Source organism: Leptopilina boulardi, unplaced genomic scaffold, assembly GCF_019393585.1.
Source record: "Leptopilina boulardi isolate dan_hultmark-lab unplaced genomic scaffold, ZJU_Lbou_2.1 LbouV2_38, whole genome shotgun sequence".
NCBI lineage: Eukaryota > Metazoa > Arthropoda > Insecta > Hymenoptera > Figitidae > Leptopilina > Leptopilina boulardi.
The window spans coordinates 2,344,173-2,369,036 of record NW_026137951.1 but is presented as its reverse complement, the minus strand read 5'-3'; the positions used below and the strand labels follow the sequence as shown (position 1 = coordinate 2,369,036).

Sequence of the window (24,864 nt, the reverse complement as noted above, 5' to 3'; positions counted from 1 at the left end):
TAGACTTACAGCGAACTGAAATGGCCCCCTTTCTCCCTTTCTATTCTCTATACCCCCAAAGGGGATGAAGGCGAAATCAGCTCACGCTGCAAGTGGTCGTTCTCATCGTCGTATAAAATACACACCCATAGCGACATTCTGCAGATTCACACTCTGAGCCTCGATAATTCATTCTGAAATGATTTATTCTCTTCTTTAAATTTTTTTTTCTTTTTTTTTTTTTTTTTTTTTGCACCATCACTCGCTATTTTTACGTTCCATATTATATATACATAAAAAGAAATTAAATGCGAAACGCGTTTAATTTAGAAATGAATTCGCGCTCTTCAGATAATTTCATTTAGAAGAAAAACTATTTTTTTATAATGCAAATTATTATAATTTTTTGACTGAAAACATTTTTGCAAATGTTTCTCGCGATTAATAAATTTCTTTTTTCACAGTAATGATATATATCGGAGCCAAATAAATATTTATTTGTGCTAAATAAATTTTTTTTTATATGTAAAACAAATAAAAACTTATTACTGACAAATATATTTTTATTTGATTCAAATAAATGTTTCCAATAAATTTTATTTGTCTCATATAAATATATTATAGTAAATAAAATATTTCTCTATAGGTGGAAAAAAATATTTTTAAGGACAAAAATATTATTATTTTCTGCTTGAGAAAAAATATATCTTTTTTTTCAATCGTTGTAAAGAAAATCATTTTCTTTTAGCGAAATTTTTTTTTTTTTTTTTTTTTTAATCTATTTTGAAAACTTTTAAGAAAAAAAAAAAAGATTAGAACATATAAATTAGAAAATTATGGTTATAACTATTTGAAAAAAAAGAGAGAGAGAAATAAAAGCTCACATTTTAATGTATTTCCCAGTACTCTGATAACAGTTTCGGGTCATGAATCTCTTTTTCCATTTCAATGTATCACATCAAACCACATTGTGGGCTGTATAACGTCTATATGTCACGCGTGTTTTCGCTGGTTAATTCAGTTTTGAACGGTGTTGTGTCCCAACGGTAAACTCGAAACGCCGCCCACGTATACGTCGTTGACCCGAATGACGATGCGCGAATTCATGTTTGTTTGCCAGTGAGAGGAGAGAGTTTATCCAAAAATCTTTCTTTTCTTGCGCACCAATTTTCCCGCACTCAAACCCTATATTACAATTTTAATAGGATTTGAAAAAAAAACCTGCGTTAGAAAAAAAATTTCATTTTATCATAAAAAAAAAAAAAAATGGTTTCATCAAATTAAAAAGAAAACAATGTTTTATTTGCATTTAATTGAGACAAATATTTATTTGCATCAAATAAAAAAATATTTGCCTCTGAGCCTATAATAACGTTTTGTTTGAAATAAAAAAAGTTTCATTTAACACACAAATACAATTTTATTTGTTGCAAATATATTTTTTTTATTTAAATCAAATTTAGAAACAAATAAATATTTATTTATATTAAATAATTATTTATTTGAGACAAATAATTATTTATTTTAGTCAATTAAATGGTATTTGTTTCAAATATACAGAAATTATTAGTTTAAATATAGAAATTATTAGTTCAAATACAAAAATTGTTTCAAATAAAAATTTGGTTCAATTAAATATTTATTGGATAATAGTTAAAGTAATCGAGTATTTGAATCAAATAAATTTTTTTTTTCAGTGATTGTATATTCCGAAAATTATTTCCCTTTTTTGAAAAATAAATTGAGACCTATCAATTTATAAAGTGGGTGCAAATTTAAAAAAAAAGTCTTTCTCTTTCTTTTCCTCTTAGAAAGTTTCCTTAATATACCTATAGTATCCAATGAGATTGACAATACCCATTTGATTTCTATCGATTTTGACTTTATCCAAGCAATTCGATAAGAATACGAAACGAATGGCTTCTTTGCGGACTTAAAAGAACTGATCCCCGGATCGTATAATCTTGCATTCGCATGCATTCATCGTGTATGCATGTTCGGATAACGTGGTTTTCTTGCGGGCTCATGTTGGTAGGAAGAGAGAGAGAGAAAGAAAAAAAAATTCCAGAATTTATTATCCTGTGTGGAAAAAAAGAGAGATCTCATTTGAGAATGGGGAACATTTTACTTTTATGATTTTCCGCCTTGCTCTCAAATTAGGTTTTCTGTGTGGTTATTCAAAGAGGATCAAATGCACCACAAACACAAAAGCCTTCGTCTTCCAACTAATAGACCTCGAAAGTCTTGGATGTATGTATATATATATATAAAGACTCACCAGATCAGAGTCTTGAAACTTCTTGCACAAAACTTTTCTTTTTCTTTTTCTATAGATCTTTCTTTTACGAATTTCTATAAAAATTCCATTCCAAAGTTCTTCTTTGCAATCAAATTTCGAGTGTTCATTTTATCGAAAATTTTCAAAAATCCTGTTAAAAAAGAAAAAAGATAGAAATTTATTTTTTTATTCTATATTCGAATTTTACAATATATTATTTCCCCCATCAATTCCCAATTATTTTTAACAATTAAATTAACTTTATTATTACATTGAAAAAAAAATTTATTTGATTCAAGTAATCGATTACTATTATCAAATAAATATTTATATTAAATAAATAATTTAAACAAATACAATTTAATTTATTTAATTAACAATTTTATTTATTAAATAAATTGAATGGTATTTGTTTCAAATAAAAATTATTTTGTTAAAGTAAATATTTATTTGAATTAAATAAATTATTTCAGATTACACAGGCACAAAAAAAAAATCTGGTGTGGCCGAGACACTACAGTAGTATATTACCATGTATTTTTCGCCGCTGAATCCGAATCCGCAGTCGGAATAGTCAGAATGGCTCTTGTTTTTGAGTTATACTAAAAAAAACGACTCAAAAAAACTAATTAAAATAAGAAAACAAAAAAATTTTTTATGTCACTACACTAGTGTATTTCCATGTATTTTTCCCCGCTGAATCCGAATTCGAAGCTAGAAATGTCAAATTGGCTCAAACTTTTGAGATAAACTCAAAAAACTGCTCAAAAAATTAGTTAAAATCAAAATAACGAAATTTTTTTTGGCCAACACACGACACTAGTGTATTTTCATGTATTTTTTCCCGCTGAATCCGAATTCAAAGCCAGAAATGTCAAATTGGCTCAAACTTTTGAGATAAATTCAAAAACCTGCTCAAAAAATTAGTTAAAATCAAAAAACGAAATTTTTTTTGGCCAACACACTACACTAGTGTATTTACATGTATTTTTTCCCGCTGAATACGAATTCGAAGCCAGAAATGTCAAATTGGCTCAAATTTTTGAGATAAACTCAAAAAATTAGTTAAAATCAAAAATTTTTTCCCGCTGAATCTGAATTCAAAGCCAGAAATGTCAAATTGGCTCAAAATTTTGAGATAAACTCAAAAAACTGCTAAAAAAAAGTGATTTAAAATCAAAAAGTTTTTAAAGTTTATCCCAAAAGTTTGAGCCAATTTGACATTTCTGGCTTCGAATTCGGATTTAGCGGGAAAAAATACATGGAAATATACTAGTGTAGTGACATAAAAAATTTTTTTTTGTTTTTTTAATTTAATTAGTTTTTTTGAGTCGTTTTTTGAGTACAATTCAAAAACAAGAGCCAATCTGACTATTCCGACTTCGGATTCGGATTCAGCGGCGAAAAATATATGGGAATATACTACTGTAGTGTCTCGGCCAAACCACTTTTTTTTTGTGTGCCTGGTGTTATTATTAGGAAATAAATATTCATTTGCAATAATTATTATTTATGTCAATTAAATGATATTTGTTTCAAAATAATTAAAGATATAATATAAAAAGAAAAAGTTAAAAGCATATTGTATAAATGTTAATGAAGAAAAAGTACGTTGATCTTTGGCTGAAAGGTAGTAAAGTTCTCTTTTAATAAATAATGATAACAGAAAATAATACGTACGCGAATAAAATTATCTAATTATGCATCGATCGTGCCTATAGAGAAACTATTTCTTTTTAAATATTAATTTTGATTTTACAATAAATTTTTAAATTCAGTTAATATTTTATCTTCTTTTTTTAATTATTTGAAAATTATAAATGTCAATCCCGGAAATATTATCTACTTTAATTTTACAATACAGTCGAAATTATTTGACTTTTCAGTAATTATTTCTGTCATTTTTAAATATTAAAATACTTATGATAGACATTCTTAATTTTTGCGATCAACTTGACTGACTCTGATAATTTATTTACACGATAATTTTTAATGTGAATTTATATATATATATATATATATATATATATAGATATAAATGTAAGAAAATCATTAGAGAAAATGATGTATTATTATACATTGTGGAGAATCAAAATTACTATTTACAATTTACAATAATAGACTTCTTCTTCATCTTCTTTTGCTATATTATATATATTTATCTTGTACAAAAAAAAGGTTTTTAATTTTTTTCTTCTGTATATAACAAATATTCCTGGAACTGTGTAATTTAATATAAATTTTTTTTTTTTTTTTTTTTTGAAAAAACAAATCTTGTATTAGTGAGAGGAGTAATCAAATTGTCATTTTATGTGTCTCAACATGAAAGCAAGAGCTCTACAATTAAGATAATGCGAATCTGGTATAAACCACATATATACTCTCTAGCGAAGGTGTGTTAAATTCTCAAAGGAGTTTCCAATAATCATCGTATCAGTTCTCTCCATCTTACAATACCTTCGCCAGAAGTTGGAATCCCTTTACTCTATTTCGAAACGATATCTGTTCTTGGCCGAGATCTTGAACGTAAAATTACTCAAGACTGAGGGTCCATTATTCACCTCTCTCTCTATATATATATACTTAAGTTTGTTATAGAATCCAATTTGATTAGGAAAATAATCAACAATGTTCCAACTGAGAATTTGAATTTTATTTTGTGAATTCTAAATTATTTCTAAAAAAAAAAATTATCCTTTATGTACTAAAAATTATTTTTACTATTAAAATTTTAATTACGAAATTAGAAGTAATAAATATTTATTTCAAATAAATTTTATTTGATTTAAATACAAATTTTATTTAAAACAAATAAAAAGCTAAATAAATTTTGTTTAAAACAAATAAAAAATTATTCGGCTCTGAGACGCAAATAATATAATTTTATTTGCTTCAAATATAAATTATATCACAAATAAATGCCAATAAAATATTTCTCTTGTTGTAAATTGTTACGATAAGATATTTCGGTAAAATCAGAAAAATACAAAAGAACCGGGAAAAAAATTTAAAAATAATATTTTTTTTATTGTTCAAATTCGTTGAATGGTTAAACATATATATATATATTTATATTTTACGGTATTTAAGTTTTAAGACCACAAACAAAATAAAGTATATACTCATGTTTGAAGAGCTAAAGCGCAAGATATAAAACATAATCGTAAACACTTTTAAAGCTTCATTGTTCTCGTTGAATTGCATACTCTCTTTCTCTAATGTTAAACATTATTTTAAGTACGGCTTTTTTTACATTAAAAGATAGGAATTAACTTTGTCAAAATAGTTTTTGTAATGTTACGTTTTCTTAGAAAAAAAAAATATTAATACTTAATATAATACTCGTATACATTAAGCGAATGTAACATTTCTTTAAACAATTTTAAACATTTTTAAACATTATTATTCTAACATTATATTAATATAAAAATAGAATTAAAATATATAATAAAAAATATTTTTCAATCTCGCCAGTTCCTTATAAAAGTCGTAATAATCTTAAAATTTGAGGAACCTCCTAAAAAAAAAAAAATAAGAATGACATTAGAAAAATTGTAATTATTAAATTTTTTTTTATTTTTAAAGAGAAAAAAATACCTCATTACTGGATCCCAAATGGGCATTAACGATTGCAAATTCAATTCGTTTTCCTTCTAAACATGGTCCTTTATATTCGTTAACCACAAGTTTTAACAATTCCCATAGACTTTTTGTATCGTTTGGCTTATTAATTAATTTCGTTTTTAATTGTCTTGGAATTTTCAAACGTGTTTTTAATTCACATTTAAAATTATAATTCATTTTGCAAGCTTCACATTCACAATTAAAAAACTTTGCTGTTCTAAAGAAAGTCTTTCTTTCTTCTGCTGTTTTGTTTACTACTTCATGTGTCATATATGATACACAAACCTTTAAAAAAATGACCATAAATACACTTTTTTTTATATAAACCAAAAAAAACTTACAAATTATAAAAAGCGAAGAAAATATTCTTACTTGTTCTCCTTTTTGAATATTTTTACAAGCTCGCAATATTTTTTCATTCTTCTTGTCATACCATAGTGCATTGTTTGCACATGAATTATTTAAATAATTGAAGACCGGATAAATTGCAAGTGCAATTCTTGATCGTGAATTTTTTCCCTGTATCTGAAAATGTTAAAATTATTAAGTTAAATTAAATTAAAATTAAATGAAATTTATTAAATTATTTTAAGGCATTTGAATTTTCCAAATAACAAATAAAAAATTTTATTACATAGATGAAATATTTAAAAAATAGAAATTCTGTTAATTAAAAATTATTTCAAATTATTTGAAAAATATGATAATATTAACATTTGGAAAATATTCAAGCACTCATAGATTTTAAATTTAATTTAGGGATTTAAATTTAAAATTTAAATTAACGATTCAAAATTAAATAATTTTTTGTTTAAATTTTAATCTTACTCCATAGACATTCATCTGACAAATATAGCTGAATTTTAAAAGCATATTTCCAATTTTTACAGTATTTTCATGAGTTGCATGTCCTTTTAAAAAATCGGTATTTTTTCTTAGAACATTAACAACAAGAGCCACATTGAAATAATGCATTCTATCCATTCTCTTATCAGTATGAGTTAATAAACTCAATATTGCTTCGGCTTTACTGCCATCTAATTTTCCATTATGGAAACCACTTGTTCTATCTACATAAATAAAATATTATTATAAATATTATCTTATTAAAAAACAATTGTTTTGTGAAAATTTTATTCTTTAAATTTAAATTAGTAATAATTCGTTCACTAATTCAAATTAGTAGAAATTTTCACTAATTTCTTTGGTAAAATATTACTATTTGTTATATGGTAATATTTTTCTTTTTTTTTGCTAAGTGATAAATGACTAAAAATTAGTAGAAATTTTTTTTTAGGATTTACAATCTTATTTTTTTGCCTGTAGCTAAAAATTAAATTTTTTGTTACCTTTACAATTTTCGATTTTCTTCATAATATTGTAAATTTCATGAAAATTTTTTCCTTTATCCGTCGCTAATATCAATGATCGTAAAGCCAAACTTCTTCCATTTGAAGGATATTTTCGTGAAACTTGACATTCAATGTCATGTAATTTTTGAAAACTTTTTAATTTACATTCGTCTGTGCAATAAATAACTGAAGTGCAATTTTCACATGGAATTGGATTTAAAATTAATTTGAGACAATAATCACAAAACAATTGTTCAGCCGTACCAAATATTTCGCTGAGTCTTTCTGGTATTAGAGTGTGTACAAATGGTTTTTGTAACATTAAAACATCGCCAACTTTAATTTCTTGATTTGCAATATAATGTCTACCATATTTTTCATTAAATTTTAATGAAATTGCACTCGAAACACCAATTAATTCATCACTTTCACCATAGGAAATTTCTTCATTATTTTCATTAAATAATTTTTCTGTGACATTCAAATTTTTTAAATCACTTGACAAAATTAATGAATTTATTATTTTTTTTCTCTTTTGCAATTCCAATTTTTCTTCTTCAGTTTTTGACAATTTTAAAGCCCTCTCTATATCATTTAATGATTCTGAATAAGCTTTTAATTTTTGCAATGCTATTGAACGTTGTGTGTAAAATGAGACAATATGTTTCGAAGAACCAGGTGCTGTGATTAGTGCCTTGTTAAACAAAGACAGAGCTTCTTTATTGTGATTTTTATTCAGCGCCTGTTTTCCTGAAAAATATTTATTAAATCTACACATATAATATTTATAATCGATATATATATATTATGAAATATTTAAATTTTAATAATTATAATTATTATATTGGTTATAATCTTTTGATTATAATTATTCATTATAATAAAAAATTTTCCCATTTTCACCCAACAAGTCTTTAATTCTCTATTTATAAACAACTAGTTGAACCTTGAAAGTAATTTAGAAAGAAAGAAACAAATAAATAATAAATATATACACATATATATATATATATATATATATATATATATATATATATATATATATAAAAGTTAATATATTATTAAATATTTTAATAAATATTATTCATAAAACGTATATGTATACTTTTATAATTTGAGGTTATGTTAAATGATGCAATATTCTTAATTCTCTTACCTTTTGTGAATTCTTCAATAGATTTATCTTCATTTTTTATTGAATCATTATTTTTATTTAAATCATTAAATAATCCCATAAGAAATCGAACAGACGGATCTGATTCATTGAAATACAACTGTTCTATTAGTTTTTCTAATAAGAAATCTTCCGAAAAAAGTGACGAAAATGCTTCCATATTTCAGGAATAATAATTAAACTTTTGTTTATCACACAATTTACTTTTTGTTTTATTTTATTTATCTCTGAATTTTGACTTTTTTTTTTTTTTTTTGTTATACCCGTTGACTGTGCGACTTGATCAGGCTTGTTTGGCCGATAACGAAACAATGAAGATTACAGACGCACAGTATATACAGGGAAATCACCGATTTATCAACGATTCATCAAACCAGGGGTACCAATTTCTCTAACCGGAAGAATAAAATTTCATATTCCAATTAGTCACACCGGAAGTTCGATATTTATGTTTAAAAATATTTCTTATAATTTTATTATTAATTGTAATTATTAATTATTATTATTATTATCATTATTATTATTATTATTAATTATTTTTATTACTTACTAATTAATTATTATTTAATTAATTATTAAATAATAATTTAATTAATTATTAATTATTACTAATTCATTATTAATAATTATGAATTATTAATTGCGTATATAATATTTGTAAATAATTATAACTGTATTTTCGCTCTATAGAAATTTAACTTATTTTGAAATCAAAGCTTCATGTGATATCAAATAATGTTTCTTTTCATGTGCTCTTTTGTTTATGAATATCTCATTAGTAAACTTGGCATTTGTAGATAAGAGAAAAGAATTCGCAATATTTTTTTTTCCTGACTGCCAAAAGAGATTAACAAATTTTTAAACAATAATATTTAAATAATAATAAATAAAAAATTATGGCTAATGTGCAAAATTTTTAAATTAAATTTCATAAAATAAATTTTAATTGAATTTAAAAAATTAATTTTTAATTTAAAAATCTAGAGAATTAAATTACTAAATAATTATTTATAATTATTTGTAATAATATTAATAATTATAATATTAATAATATAAAAAATAGTACGAGTGAAAATTTTCTAACAAAAAATTTAATAATTTAATAATAATAATAATAATAATAATTTATAGTACTTTTTTTAAAATTTAATTTTTTTAATATTTAATTTTATTTTAAATATCAACAAATATTCTTAAACAAATTTATGAATATTTTATAAAGGGTCTCCATACACGGTGGTTGAAATATTTCAAAACAGATGTTGCTTACGATTACAATGAAACTTTTTAAGCTACAAGTAAGCTACATATACTTTGTTGCTTATCTTTAAAAAAAAATCAGTATAAGCTTCTTTAGTGCACGCGTACCTATACTATATATGCAAACGTTAAAAGATTTTCAAACAAACTCTCAGAACAACTCTACAACTGCAACTAAGTTCTTTACCTTTAGAAACCGCAGATGTTGTTCTTTTGTCTAGAAGTAAAATAATGTTATGTTACAACTTAAAAAAAAAAAAAAAATTATACATATAGGTATAATGTAAAAAAGAAACTTTTATCAATGATTTTTTTTAAGTTATTAATTAATAATAAATAATAATTAATATTAAAGAACAGAATTAATTATGAATATGTAATAATATTATAAAATTTTCACTTGTAATATTCATAATTTCTTTATTATTTTATAGAAGAAAAAACATTATATTATATTAATTACAAATTATTACTGTTTTTTTTTAATTTTTTAAATTTTATTGTTCTTAATTTTTTAATTTTTTTTATATTATTGTTTTTAATTTCTTTAATTTTATTGTTTTTTTACTATTGCTCTTTGTATGAATCGAATTGAATTCGCATTTTTTTTTTTTTTTTTTTTTTTGCATTCAAACAGTTATCAAGCCAATCACTTTTTCCGGAAATAGTTTTTCGATCCGTTTTAACACAGAGAGTGATGCCTTTTTCTTGCCAATGCGCGCATTTCTCTCTCATCATCTCTCTGCAAGTTGAGAGGAAATTGTAATACTATTTTCCATGTCATCAATCATATAAAATTCTTCTATTTATTTTTATTTTTATATATAGTTTTTCTATAAAGAATATAAATTTTTCCCTTTTTCAAAAAATATTGCATATTTTATTAGAGAAATTTTATAAAAAATCTCGCAAGTCTTTTGCGAGTAATTTTTTTTTTAATTATATAAAATTAAATTTTAATTTAACCAAAGTGATTTGGTGTTTCATTTCTGACTTCCAATAATCGAAAAAACTCAATTTCTAATAAATTTTAATTAAATAGATCAATTTTACTTTATTTTAAATTTTGAATAAATGTTACATTTTTAGTTTATTGCTTTTTCTGCTTCGTTACATATAATTGAATTTTATTTTTCACACACACACACATATATATAATTATAAATTTTGTATTCCCTTGTGCATTTTATTCGACAAATTGCAAATATAATTTTTACTTTTTCAAATTCTAATTCAATTACAGTTAATTAATTAATTAATTAATTAGTTGGAATCCACTCTTATATTTGAAAAATAATATCTATTAAATTAAAAACAGATAATTTAAATTTTCCTTTTTTAAGAAAGAATTTATTAAACAAATTGCTTTTTAAGTATATATAATCGTTACAAAAAAAAGGGGGGAAAAAAAAATTTATAAATTAATAAGCTCTGGGCGGAACAATATTATCGATGAAACGATCATATTTTTTATTTTGCGCAGATATAAACATGAAGAGTTTAAAGCGATGAAGCGTTTAATGTACGCACTTTAGCATATAATTTTTCAAGTCTTGTTATAAATTTTATTTTCATCCACTCATGCAAAGCAATTCGTATAATATATATATATTATATATATACACCTGGTATATATACCATATTACACACCGGAGAATTGCACCTATTACCGTAATTCATATTATGAAGCAACACTCCTGCTCTAAATAAAATTCCCTTTTTTTCTAATATGATGCAGAAGTTTCCCTGCAATGTATTTCATCTATATATATATATATATATATATGGAGGAAAGAGAATTTATCTAGTTTTCATTTTCTCACTCCAATATAACAAAAGTTTAGAATTAACCTGAAATTATTTTTTTTTATAACTATATATATATTTTTAATATTATTTCCATTCCCGTGTGGAAAAAGCCACGATCTTGCCCTCAAGAGTTCGGGGCCCCCGGCGGGGGCCCATGAGGGCTGATCCATATGGCGAATCCATGAGGGGCACCGTAGGGGCCCCGCATGGATCGCCCTCATGATCGATTAGCAAAATTTTCTAAGTCCAAAAATCAAATATTTTTTTATCAACAAAAAATGAATGTTTCCAATGATTCAAAACAACGAAAAACGCGTTTTTAATAAAAATATATTTACACTTTTTTTGAAAATTCACCTGAGATGATTCATGATAATAATCATAAAGCATATAATTAATTATATTTTATAAATTGCATTTGATTGGAAAATATAATTTAATATCTTAACTTTAACTAAATGATGTTAAGCACTTTTCTTTTGTTAGGTATTTTTGAAGTTTAAATAGCATCAAGAAGTTAGCATTCGTTTTGAAGTAGCGTGCGTAGCGTAGTTGGTAAAGCGTTAGACTCATAGTCCGTAGGTCGTAGGTTCGATTCCCCCCATGCGTTAGATTTATTTATTTCTCAGGTTTGCGTTTAATCATTAATTCTGTGTATGAATTAATTGAAAAATGAAAATATCCGTTAATAGTATGCGTAAATTACATATTTTTTAATTTTTTAATTAATTAATTTATTATTACTTTTAATTATATCCGACAGTTAATTAATTAGAACGTTAATTAATAAATTGAATTTGAGTAAGAATTTAATTTAAAATTGAATAATTATTAAATAAATATGTTATTTATTCATAACTTAAGCTTATTTATTATTAATTAACTTTTATTATTAATATTATTGATTAAAAAACATTATGGCAAACTTGAGGGCAAGATGAGGGCAAACGTGAGGGCCCATAAGGGCGCCCGTAGGGGCACCCTCATGGATCGCCCATGCGGGCGCCCTCATCGATGAGCATGTCGTTTCCATGAGGGGCCCCTATGGATCATCCATATGCGGCCCTCATGGCATGAGGGCGATCCATAAGGGCCCCCGCTGGGGGCCCACATCACTTTTCCACACGGGTTTATTTAAAATTATAGTAATTGCAAAAAAAAAATTAAAAAATTAGGTTAAGTAAAATTTAGAATAAAAATTCTAAGTGTAAAAAATTTGAATTAATAATAATTAATTAATTAACTATTTTCTGTTTTTTTGTTGCAGGTGAGTGCAATTCAGAACTCAGATAATTAAACATGATTTGAATATGAGGTAATGTTTTATTTTTCCTTTTGATCATTTCTTTTGGATTGCCAAAAAAAGGTTGGTTGATAAAATTGTTTTTGATATAATTATTTAAAAATAGAATTTATTTTTATCTGGAACTTTGGTATCTTATACAAATAAATAATAATAATAAATAATAAATAATAATTTATTAGGTATTAAAATATTATTATATATTTTTAATAATAATAATAATTCTTATTATTATTATTATTATTATAAGATCTTATAAAAAATTAATTTTTTAAAAAGTAAAATTATTTAAAAAATTTACAACTTTCTGCTGCTATATTTAGGATTCATTAGAATCTATTGTCACTTTGACATTAACATATAGATATGAAAATAAGGAATAGGCTGTATTATGCAAAATATATGCCAGATTTATGTTAAATACCTACATTGATTCATATATCGTAAATTGGTAGCCATGTGAATACTGAACTCAGATTATTATTAATATGTCTATATATGTATATAGATTTCTCAACGTTCCAATTTTCTTCCGCATGATATATTCTGCAAATGATTTCATTTGTTATAAAGATAATTGAGATTGTAATTCAATTTCCAAGGACGATTTCTTTATAATCAGTATTTATTTTTATAATAATTAATAATAATTTAAAAATAATAATAATTATTATTATTACCTATTTTATGAAATAAATTAGTCAAAAATATAATTCTTTACAAATCATTATGTTTATACACCCAGAGAAAAGATATCTCAGAGCCAAATAAATATTTACTTGTTGCAATTAAATATTTCTTTGTTGCAAATAAATATTTAATTGCAACAAGTAAATATTTATTTGGCTCTGAGATATCTTTTCTCTGGGTGTATAAACATAATGATTTGTAAAGAATTATATTTTTGACTAATTTATTTCATTTCGAATATATGAATTATTATTATAATTTTTTAATTTATTGTTATTGTTGTTAATTATTATTGTTTTTTTTCTTCATAAAATTATGTATAATAGATTCAATATAAAATATTTAAATAAATAAAAAATAAATATAAATATATATATAGTAATATCATTGAAACATTTCGGTAATAACGACGAATAGTTCATAAGCTAATTACAGAGTTGGTCGAATTTTCGGTATTAACTAGGTATCTAACTGATCCTGTAATTGGCCGAAAATGTTGATAACTTTGAATACATTGCACATGCATTTGTGTGTGTGTTGTTTAAATTAAGTTTCCAATTTCCACACACAGGGTGTGCGTTACGAGAGCACATCAAAGGCATCTCCCATAGGTTTGAATGTCCATTAGAACAATGTCATTATATCTCTCCTATATATATGTATATTATAACAACATTCATGTCTGTTCACTCGCGACCCTCGCGAAAACGTTATAGACATTATTATATTCATATTGGATAATTGACGCACTTAGAAACTATATAAATATGATACCGTTCGATTTAATATAATATACGAGGATACATTGATAAATAAATTTATTTCATTCAATTAATTCAAATTAATTTCGAGTGTATTCATAATATTTATTTATTTATTTATTTATAACAAACAAATTAATTTTTATTAAAAAAAAATGATTAAAATTATTTTATTCAAACACCCAGAGAAATGATTTATTTGAACCAAATAAAATATATTTGAATTAAATAAACGTATATTTGTCTCAGAGCCTACTAACTTATTTATTTGGCGTAAATAAAAATTTTATTTGTCAGAAATAAATTTTTCTTTGGCTCAAATAAATTTTTTATTTCAATGAAATAAAATATATTTGCAACAAATAATTGAGTTAGTAGGCTCGGAGACAAATATACCATTTCTCTGAGTGAATAATCCGATACTTGACTATTATCAAATAAATATTTATACTTGAATCAAATAATTTTTATTTGAATTAAATAAACTGTATCTAAGCCAATAATTTCTTTATTTGAAGCAATAATTACTTGACTCAATAATTATTTGATACAAATAAATATTTATTTAATAATAGTCAAGTAACCGATTATTTGAATGAAATAATTTTTTTTTTTAGTGTAGAAATAGAATTTGAACAAATCAAATTGTTCTGATTTTTTCGTAAAAAATTATGATTTACTTTTTTTTATTTTTGCTGAAAAAAATAATAATCATTGAATCTTTCTTTTAATAAGAAAAATTCTAATATATTATTAATTAATTCGTTATTAGTATTTGAATAAACCCTTTTTTGTTAAATTGGAAAATTAAAGTAATTACTTTGAATTACGTGTTCGACTTTAACAACCACAGAAGTTGTTTATAAATCGTGGTGAAAAGTAACAAAGTGAAATTGAATTACAGCTACCCTCAAACCCCTTAACCTGATTACTAGTGAAACAAGCTATAAACAGCATACGAAGCAACTAAACGTCTATATAGTGTATAGACACTCCGATCGAATTGATGCTTATTTGGAAATTCGTATTTATTATTAAAAAAAAAAAAAAAATTTCTTAATTTACTTTTTTTTCTATTAATTAATTTTAAAATCTATTTCATATTGGCTTTTATTTGCGACAAATAAAATATATTTGAAGCAAATAAAAATCTATAGGTATTTGTCTCAGAATAACTTTTTATTTGTTTTAAATAAAAAAAAATAAATTATTTAGTACAAATAAAACTTTATTTAGCGCAAATCAAATTTTTATTTAACTCAAATAAAAATTATTTTAAATTAATATTTATTTGGCTCTGAGGCAAATATTCTTTGCTAGTGTATATAGTTAAAATTATGAAAAACTTTTGTTGAAATTGCGAAAGATTTTTGTTTAATTTAAATTGTATTTTAAAATTTACGCAATGTGTTTTCATGCGTAAAACAAAGTCTATAGACTATGAAACTCGTTGTACATATTACATCTTGTATCCCTGTAGGCAACTATAGTGTAGGTACTTTGATGTACTATTCACGTCATCACTTAAGGGCATGTGTTTATTAAGTCTACGTAATTTTACATGTACACTAAGAAACAATATAAATTTGATTCAATATTGATTACTTGACTATTATCAAAGAAATACTATTTGTATCGAATAATTTGTTATTTGTTTCAAATAATAATTTATATTTATTTCAAATAATTTAAATTTATTCCAAATTATTATTATTTATTTCAATTAATTATCATTTGTTTCAAGTAAATGATATTTTTTCATAAATAATAATAATAATAATAATAATAAAAAAATTTATTTTCAAATATATGTATACTAAATAAAGCAAAGCTTTTATTATTATCTTACTATATTATTTTTTTTATATATAGTCCATTTTTAATAAGAACCTAAGAGAATTTTATAAAATAATTTATTATCATAATAGTCAATCATTATTAGTCAATTCTCACAATATATATGGAATATATCTGGGCAATTTATCTCTGCTATAGTTATATATATATGGTAATAAATTCAGTAATATCACTACAATTAATCTGCAACAGTTAATCAAAGTGTTAAATAAAAATAATTTCGCGATTTTTTTCTAATTTTTAAAGTATATATAATAATTTTGAATACAAATAATATACGGGGAAAAAAATTTACTTCAAATAGCGAAAGGTTTCACTAGAATAGCGAAAGATTTAATTGAAACAAATAAAATTATTGCTACCATAGCGAAACGTTTCGCTATTTCAGGTAAATTTTATTTGTCATAAATAAAATTTTCATATGAATCAAATAAAATTTATTTGCAACAAATAAATATAACTATTTCGTTTTGAGGTTTAAATAAACATTTATTTGAACCAAATAAATTTTTTTTTCAGTGTACTAAAAAAAAATTTACTTCTTAGTTTATAGATGATTTTTCTGAAAATTTAAATATCTTTCATTTTGCTTCTGATTCATTTTTATTCCAGTAACGATTGGAAAATTTTTTTTTCCATTTTCTCTTGTATGTGATTTTTTTTATTATATACAATTTTTTATATACGCATGATTTTTTTTACTGTGCAAACGATATATAAAACTTGATATGTTGAAATGCGCATATATATACCCATGTATTATCACGAGATAAAAATTAAATTATTCATATAAATACACTTCGAAACGAGAAATTTCATCTCTCTTTAAAATGTGCAATAAATTTTTATCCCCCGTGTGTATATATATACGTTTCTTTAAGACTCTCTCGTTAAAATAGTGGCAAAACAAGTTAGAACTGGTTATTAAATAAATATATATATATACATATAAAATTATCACTACTATTACACAATTCGACCGCAAATCGGTGTCCTTGGTGGATTATGGAGAGGTAATAGAACTCCAATTAGAAAGAGAGAAAAATGAAATGTTCATACCGAAATACATGTATTTATGTTTCGAAGAGAAATTTTTTCCCCTTTAAAACTATTGGAGTGGAATAATGGGTGTACAGTCATAATTGATACTTTTGTGGTTTTTATGTAATAGGTCACGCGAAATATGAGTATTTATATTTATTTTTGTTTATTTTTCTCTGGTTTTTATAATAATAGACAAATCTCGAGGAAAAGGAATGTTATGGGAATTAATTTCCATCCATTTTGATATCGCGCGTGGACTTATGTTTGATAATTGAAAACGGTCAGATATAAGCTGCTTATCATGGATGATAAGTCCACTTCTGTCAGTTGAGGATAATCCCATACTCCACGGATGAGGGAATGTTGCAGGTCAGGTATAATGTAAAGGGTCTCTGAATAGCAAATAATGCCTCCGGACATTGCATTCAGTATTATGTATTTTCACAGTAGAAACTATGTTTGTTTCCTCTGTTTTTAACAAACATTGACATTGAGAGAGAGAGAGAGAGAGAAAACATTTTTTTTTTCATTTTTATATGTCTCTTGTAATTTTAGGCATATTTTTACTTTCTTTTGAGATTTAAGTGATAAAATAGCTAAAATTTAGTCACACATTTCACTGAAAATTAGTCGACTTATAATGATTTAAATATAGTCAAATCTGCATTATCATTAATCGGTAAAACAGATTTGACTGTTTAAATCGGTAATTCCACTAATTTTTAGTAGAATTTTTAACTAATTTGAATTAATAACTGAATTTTTGCTTTTGAATTAGTTGAATTTTACTATTACTACAGTAAAAAAAAAAAAAATTATTTGATAATTTTGTTTTCAGTGTTAGTATTAGTTAATTTTAACTTAGTAAAAAAATATATTTTTTTCTATTAGTTAAATTTTACTAATATTTTACTAAAAAAAAAGTACATTGAAAATTATTTTGAAAAATTTTATAATATAAAATAAAGCATATTATTTATATTGGAATGCTGATTGTAAAGATTGAAAAAAAGTTGAGCTTTCAAAAGCTCCTGACAAATATTTCATCTTCCTGGACCAAACACAAACTCATTCTTGGCGCATGCTTTGCTTTTTCACTCGCAAAATTTCTTCGCTTATGTACGTGGATGAATTTTGGTCTGGCATTGAACCAAAAGGACTTTCTCTGTAGTGAGCTTCTTCTTTCCGAATGAAAAGTATATATATATATGGAGAGAGAGAGAGAGCAAAAATGTTATTGTGCTAAGCTCGACGATAAATCATCATTTCCGCACCTTGCTGATGTCGTCAATTTCCTGAAAACGTTGTCTCAATTTGCCCACTGTATTTTCCTCATAATATAAAAATTTTAAAATCCAAAACAGAAAAAAAACAATTTGTCGTCGTACTTGATTCTATTACGATTTATTATTTAAAATTTTTTTTATTTTGCAATTTTTTTTCTGCGATAATTTTGCGAGCAATTGTTTACAATTAATTTTACAATAAGAGGCATTTTGTATTGTAAAAATTAATTTTAAAAATTTCCTTTTATTAAAAATTTCAATATAAAATTTTATCAAAAAATTTAAATATGAAATTTTATTAAAAATTTAAATATGAAATTTAATGGAAAATTTTTAATTATTACTAAACTATACTTGGTGAATAATATATAGTTCTTGGTTAATTTGAATTCTAATTGTTCTGCACTTGTAGTCTGTAAGGCTATTAAAATGGATGTCAAACTCCAGAGATTTCCTCTCTCTCTCTCTCTCTCTTTCTCTCTTGAAACTTCAATCTCGTTGCTGAACAAGTTTATATGCACTATTCTAGCCGCGTAGTGTTGAACTGCCTACGGTTAAATCAGCATTCATTATCGAGTTAACATTGATTCTCTGAAGTTGCTTTTAATCAATACTATTAACGTAGGTCATGAACTGTACTATAATATGTCTATTTGAAATATTTCTCAACTCAAAACAAAAAAATAGTTTATTCAATTACACCAAGAGAAATGATATATTATTTGTCTCATCAGGGCCAAATAAATATTAAATTTAATTTAAATAAATTTTTATTTGATTTAAAAGTTCGGTGAAGTTCACATCGATTACGAACATCGAAATTTTAAAACCCAAGATTCTGCATAAACACAACAGAAAATTACAAAAAAAATTCAAAAAAGCATTATACATTTTTTGGCAATAAATTTTGCTTTCTCCAGGAGGAAGCAAATTTTTTTGCTGATCGTAAAGAGGAAGCAAAATGTTCATGTAATGAACATCTGAATTTACAACTTGTTTTTTGTTATGTATAATGTTTTTTTGATGTTTTTTGTAATTGTTTGTTGTGTTTATGCAGTATCTTGGTTTTTAATATTTCGATGACCGTAATCGATGTAGGCTCTGAAACAAATAGTATATGTTTAATATTTAACTTAAATATATTATATTTGGTTCAAATAAAATATTTGTCTGGGTGTAAATTATCAATTACTCACTAAATTTGAATCAATAACTTTTTTTTCAAGTAATTTAAATTAGTGACTTACTTTTTGCTTTTACTAATTTGATGGTTATTCGAATTCGAACAATAAATCAAAAAAAAAAAAATTCTTGTTCACAATAGCATGGCGATTCTATTTTTCAATATGATGGTTTTTCGAGATTGTGAACGAAATATCTGGGGAAGATGAGAATTTATGGTTGATTTAACAGTGAAACCGGATAATCAAGTTTTGACCTGTTATGCGAACACGGGATTAACCCTTTGAAAATATAACATTTTTGCTTGTCCTTAATTTGCTTTTATAATATTCTCGTCAAAAGTGTTGTTTCACAGTGATAAATAATTTTTTTCTCATTTTAATTGAATAATTTTTTTAATAGATCTCGAAAATTTTAAATATCGACATTTTTGTTTCATTTTGGTCTATTGCAGGTGGGATGCTGTTGGTCCATTTCAAAAGTGCCTTTTTTTAGAGCACTATCTTAAGATAACTCTTCTGCTATTCTTGAGAGTTTATCTCGTAAATTTATAATTTTGAAAATTTTCTTCACTTTGGTGTAGGTGGGATGCTGTTGGTCCACTCAAAAAGTACCTTATTATATTTTTTGTAGAACACTATCTTGAGATACCTCCTGTATATTATTTCCGATAGTTTATTTCGAAAATTAAAATTTTTGAAAATATTCGTCCACTTTGGTCCATGGTAGCTCGGATGCTGTTGGTCCATTCAAAAAGTGCCCTATAAATATTTTTTTATTGCATTATCTTGGAATATTTCTCGTGCTATTCGATCCCGTGAGTTTATCTCGTAAATTTATAATTTTGAAAAATTTTTCTTCATTTTTGTCCATCATAGCTCGGATGCTGTTGGTCTATTCAAAAAGTACTCTACTATATTTTTTGTAGAGCACTATCGTGGGATACCTTCTGTGATATTCCTGAGAGTTCATCTCAAAAATTTTAAATTCCAAAATTTTTGTGCACTTTGGTCCATCGTAGCTCGGATGCTGTTGGTCCATTCAAAAAGTTCTCTATCATATTTTTTGTAAAGCACTATTTTGGGATAATTCTCTTATTTTTTCCGAGAGTTTTTATTTCGAAAATTCAAAATTTTCGACATTTTTTTTATCCATTTTGGTCGGATTTTGTAGCTCGGATGCTGTTAGTTCTTTAAAAAAATCGGTAAATTATGGTCTATTAATATATGTAAAAATTATAAATACTGAAAATGAACTTTTTTTGTTATTACAATTTCACATTATATATTGGAAAATGTGTAACACGCAGTAAAGACATTTAGTGATGAAACAACTTCATTCGAGGCAATTAGCTTTCAATATCCGCTTAAAGGTACTCCCCTTTATATATACGTATATAACTTCGGAAGCTGTCTCGGGGAAGTCACGACCCTATTTCTACTTCACTTCCGATTTAATGCCTGTAAGTTGTTTATATAGCTGAGAGAGAAAGAGAGAGAGAGAGTAAATATTCAACGCAAAAATGAACACAAGTAATTTGGTTAAAATTATTAAATTTTTACAGTGACCATATTTTTTATTATTTTTACTTTAATTTTAATTTACTTGATTTTAATTTATTTAATTTTAATTTACTTGCTTTTAATTATTTTGTTTTTATTCAATTTGTCCTCATGCAAGTATACATTTCTTTGACGAATTTACAGTAATTGTTGTCTTACGAAAACTTGTATATTTTATTTTCAAATTTGACCATGTTTCTTTATCTCTAAACGTATATTTTTCTAATCTACTCAAGTTAAGTAAAATTGCTTTTATTGTACAAATTGTGTTTTTCTCTGTGAATATGCAACTCAACGGCAATTTGCTTTTAAACAAAAGATAGTTTTAGGTATGAAAATCGTTAAAACAGATTATGATTTTTTTTTTACATTATTCTAAAGCGAAAATAATACTGATAACAAAATGGTAATAACTATTTTACTACCGTCTCGCACTTATCTTTTTTTTTAAATATAACAAAAAATTATTCTACAAAAAATGCTTTATATTTCTTTGTCTTTTGGATAAAAGTCATTCACGAATTTGGTAGGAAAAAATTCGAATCAAGAGTGTATATATATACATATATTGAGAAGAAAATGAAGGAACATTTTCTAAAAAGCCCTGAAGTTTCAAGTGTCCGGCACAAATCCGCTGAGGTTTGCTCTTTTTTTCTCTCTCTTTCTCTTTTTCAACTTGATGAAGAAAGGTTCTGACAACAAGTCGGAAACTTTCAAGCTCAATTAAACTCAAACAAACTTAAGAAGTCCCACGGAAATCCGAAAGAGAGAACGTCGTGGACTGTAAGTGTCCTTTTCAGAATAGTATCCTTGCTTGCCAATTTCTTGGATAAAAAGAAATAAAAAAAAAAATCCCGACATCAAATCGACGCAATAGTGCACTTTAAAGTGCACCTCACCATTTTGTTTTAAACGATTTTTCTAACTGAACTCCGATACTGCCCTTTCGCTTCCTTCATATCCATAAAAGGATTCTTCTTTACGTGGAATAGTATGTATGCAATACTATTTTTAAGAAATTATTTTTATTTTAACTAGGTGCCACTTTCATTAAATAAATGACAATTTTTACAATTTTTTCATCCTAACTTATATATTATTATTTGTATTACAAATTTAATATGTAAAACAGTTAAAACTAATTTTGAAAAATCTTCCACACATGGGGGATCGAACCCTAGACCCTTGGGACACGAGCTGAGTACTCTGACCTCGCAGCCATCTCTTACCTTCTTCTGAAACTAATAACTACGTGTAACTAATATTAATAACTACCATCTGTTTGTGATAACAAAAAAACTAAATTTTTAAATTAATAATAATAATTATTAATAATAGTTTAAAATTCTTATAATTTTTAATCATTTAAATATTTCCAAATTCAAAACGATCAAAATTCAGCTTCAAAATGGAAAAGATTGATTCAAAAAGAATTTTTTTTTTGTTAAAATTGCTGTGTGAAAAAAAAATTTAAGACTACAATAAACTTCTTTGAGAAATGTCGTCGTCGTCGTTGAACGCAGAGTTGGTAGCAATTTAAAGTCTTTGGAATTTAAAGCATTTTTAAAAAAAATCGGATAGTTTTCCAGAGTTTTACGAGTTTGACTCTGCTTTTCTCTCTTTTATACGAGGTCCACACATGCTCGCATATACATAAGAATATATAGCTTTATCGTTTTCTCAATGCAGATGTTTTTTTCTATACGCATGGAAAACTTTATGAATAATAAATTTATTTCGAAAAATTTAAGGAGAAAATATTAATTAATAACATAAGCTTTTTTTATTTCATTTAAATAATCACTTACTTGATTCTTAGCAAATAAATATTTATTTATATTAAATAATTATTGAAACAATTAAATTATTATTATTTGTTACACTGTATAATTTTTTGAAAAATGAAAAAATAAAAATTACCGACATAGAAATCTACCTTACCGACTGATGGTAATTTTTTAGAATCTTCAGGGAATTTTGACCATCAGTCGGTAAGGTAGATTTCTATATCGGTAATTTTTTATATTTTCATTTTTCAAAAAAAACTGTTTTATTATCAGTCGGTATGGTAAATTTCTGTGTTGGTAATTTTTTATATTTTCATTTTTCAAAAGTTTTCTAGTTAATATTTTGACAGTATGAAAAAGGAAATTTGTTTTCTTAATAAAAAAAAAGTTATTTATTCATTCTTAAACTGAGATAATTTCCATAATATGTTAATAAATAAATAAAATAGCAGTAAAATTCTTGTTTATAAAGACCATGGGCTATTGCCGTCACACTCTTAGGCATATAGCATTGAAAAACGTGACTTCCGTGTTGATGTAATACAAGAAGAAGAAGAGGTTATATACGTTACTTTCTCGAGAACTGAAAAGGGCACCCCGTTGACTTAACACATCCGATGATCGATACGATTCGCATTGAAACGGTGTTCCGTGATGTCTTGCGAGCTCATGTATATAGACTATAATGCAGAACTTGTTTGCTCAATTACTCGTGTTGCATGGCAGATTTGCATACTCGTATATATATATATATAAGTAGCCTTTTCGTGCTTTTGCTTCTTGATAATTTTTTTTTTCGTTTTTTTTTTTGTGTTCTATGAACAGTGTATGTTAAGCCACTGTAAATTGCCTAGTGTATAACACTATAAACGTCTATGAATAACTGAAAAAGCACCACGAATATCCTCAACAATGACGTGAAATTAAATGTGCGTATAGAATATATACATAGCTCTATGGAAGCTGAAGTAATGTTCTGCTCGAAAATTCATAGAGTATGAATGCATTCGTCCTGCATGTGACCTCAACAACTATGCGCAATTCTCTTTCTCTCTTTGACTTTTTCATTCATAATAATCATTCTCGAATTTGAATGTCACCAGAAAAAAAAGATTTTTTTTTTAGCTTGTAAACTCGAAGTGACAAGTTAATTAAAATCTCTATATCAAATTAACAATATTTTTTTTGTCTTCATCAAAAATTATTTATGAAATTAAAAAAATGTATTTAATACCGTTTTTGTTTTTTAATTTGTATACACATTATAGCGTCCGATTATTCTTTTTCACGATGAATAATGGTTTAACAATATTTTTTTTGTCTTCATCAAAAATTATTTATGAAATTAAAAAATGTATTTTTAAATTTTTTTAAAAATATACCATTTTTGTTGTTTAATTTGTATATACAATATAGCGTCCGATTATTCTTTTTCACGATGAATAATGGTTTAAAAATGGAATATTAAAAGAAAAAAAAAGAAAAAGAATTCAATATTCTTGTTAGAGTATTATTTTAACGAATATAACGCTGTTAGTTTTTTGTATTGTTATATAGTCATATTGGGAAAAAAAAAATTTTCTTTTGATTAAATAACAAATCTATTCTTTTGGAAAAAAAAAAATTTTTCTGCATGTAACCAATACAGTATTTCTGTGAATGCAGTTGATAACATAGAAAAAAGGGTGTGATACAATTTTATTTTTAAATTGAGTAAAAATTGGTTATTTAAGGAGATAATTTTTTTGTACAATTTTTTTAAATATATTTAAAATTTTAATTTTGAAATATTTAAAAATATTTAAATTTAAATATTTAAATATATTTTTTTTAAATATTTGAATAAAAATACATAGATGGTTAAAAAATTAACAAAATGGTGAAAAATTTTGGAAAATAAAAATATAAAAAATTAC

At 24.7% G+C, this 24,864-nt stretch overlaps 3 protein-coding genes across 7 annotated transcripts in view; 1 reads left to right on the top strand and 2 right to left on the bottom strand.

Moving 5' to 3' along the window:
- Positions 1-24,864, top strand: part of LOC127288115 (tetraspanin-5) — a 76,295-nt gene that overhangs the window by 27,949 nt on the left and 23,482 nt on the right. The gene's annotated exons all lie outside the window — the stretch shown is intronic.
- Positions 1-24,864, bottom strand: part of LOC127288110 (stomatin-like protein 2, mitochondrial) — an 85,651-nt gene that overhangs the window by 51,895 nt on the left and 8,892 nt on the right. Inside the window, exon 1 of one of the 3 annotated variants that reach the window (XM_051315374.1) lies at positions 11,531-11,543. The exons of the other annotated variants lie outside the window; for them this stretch is intronic. The gene's annotated coding sequence lies outside the window, so the exon portion shown is untranslated. Of the gene's footprint in view, positions 1-11,530; positions 11,544-24,864 lie in introns of those variants that run through there. 3 annotated transcript variants of the gene reach the window in all.
- LOC127288106 (SET and MYND domain-containing protein DDB_G0284059-like) lies at positions 5,264-8,739 on the bottom strand. Its single transcript, XM_051315367.1, has 6 exons — positions 8,390-8,739; positions 7,231-7,983; positions 6,710-6,951; positions 6,254-6,406; positions 5,855-6,166; positions 5,264-5,774 (listed from the first exon to the last, which is right to left on the bottom strand). The coding sequence occupies exons 1-6, from the start codon at positions 8,565-8,567 to the stop codon at positions 5,736-5,738; spliced, it is 1,677 nt and encodes a 558-aa protein (XP_051171324.1). The 5' UTR covers positions 8,568-8,739; the 3' UTR covers positions 5,264-5,735.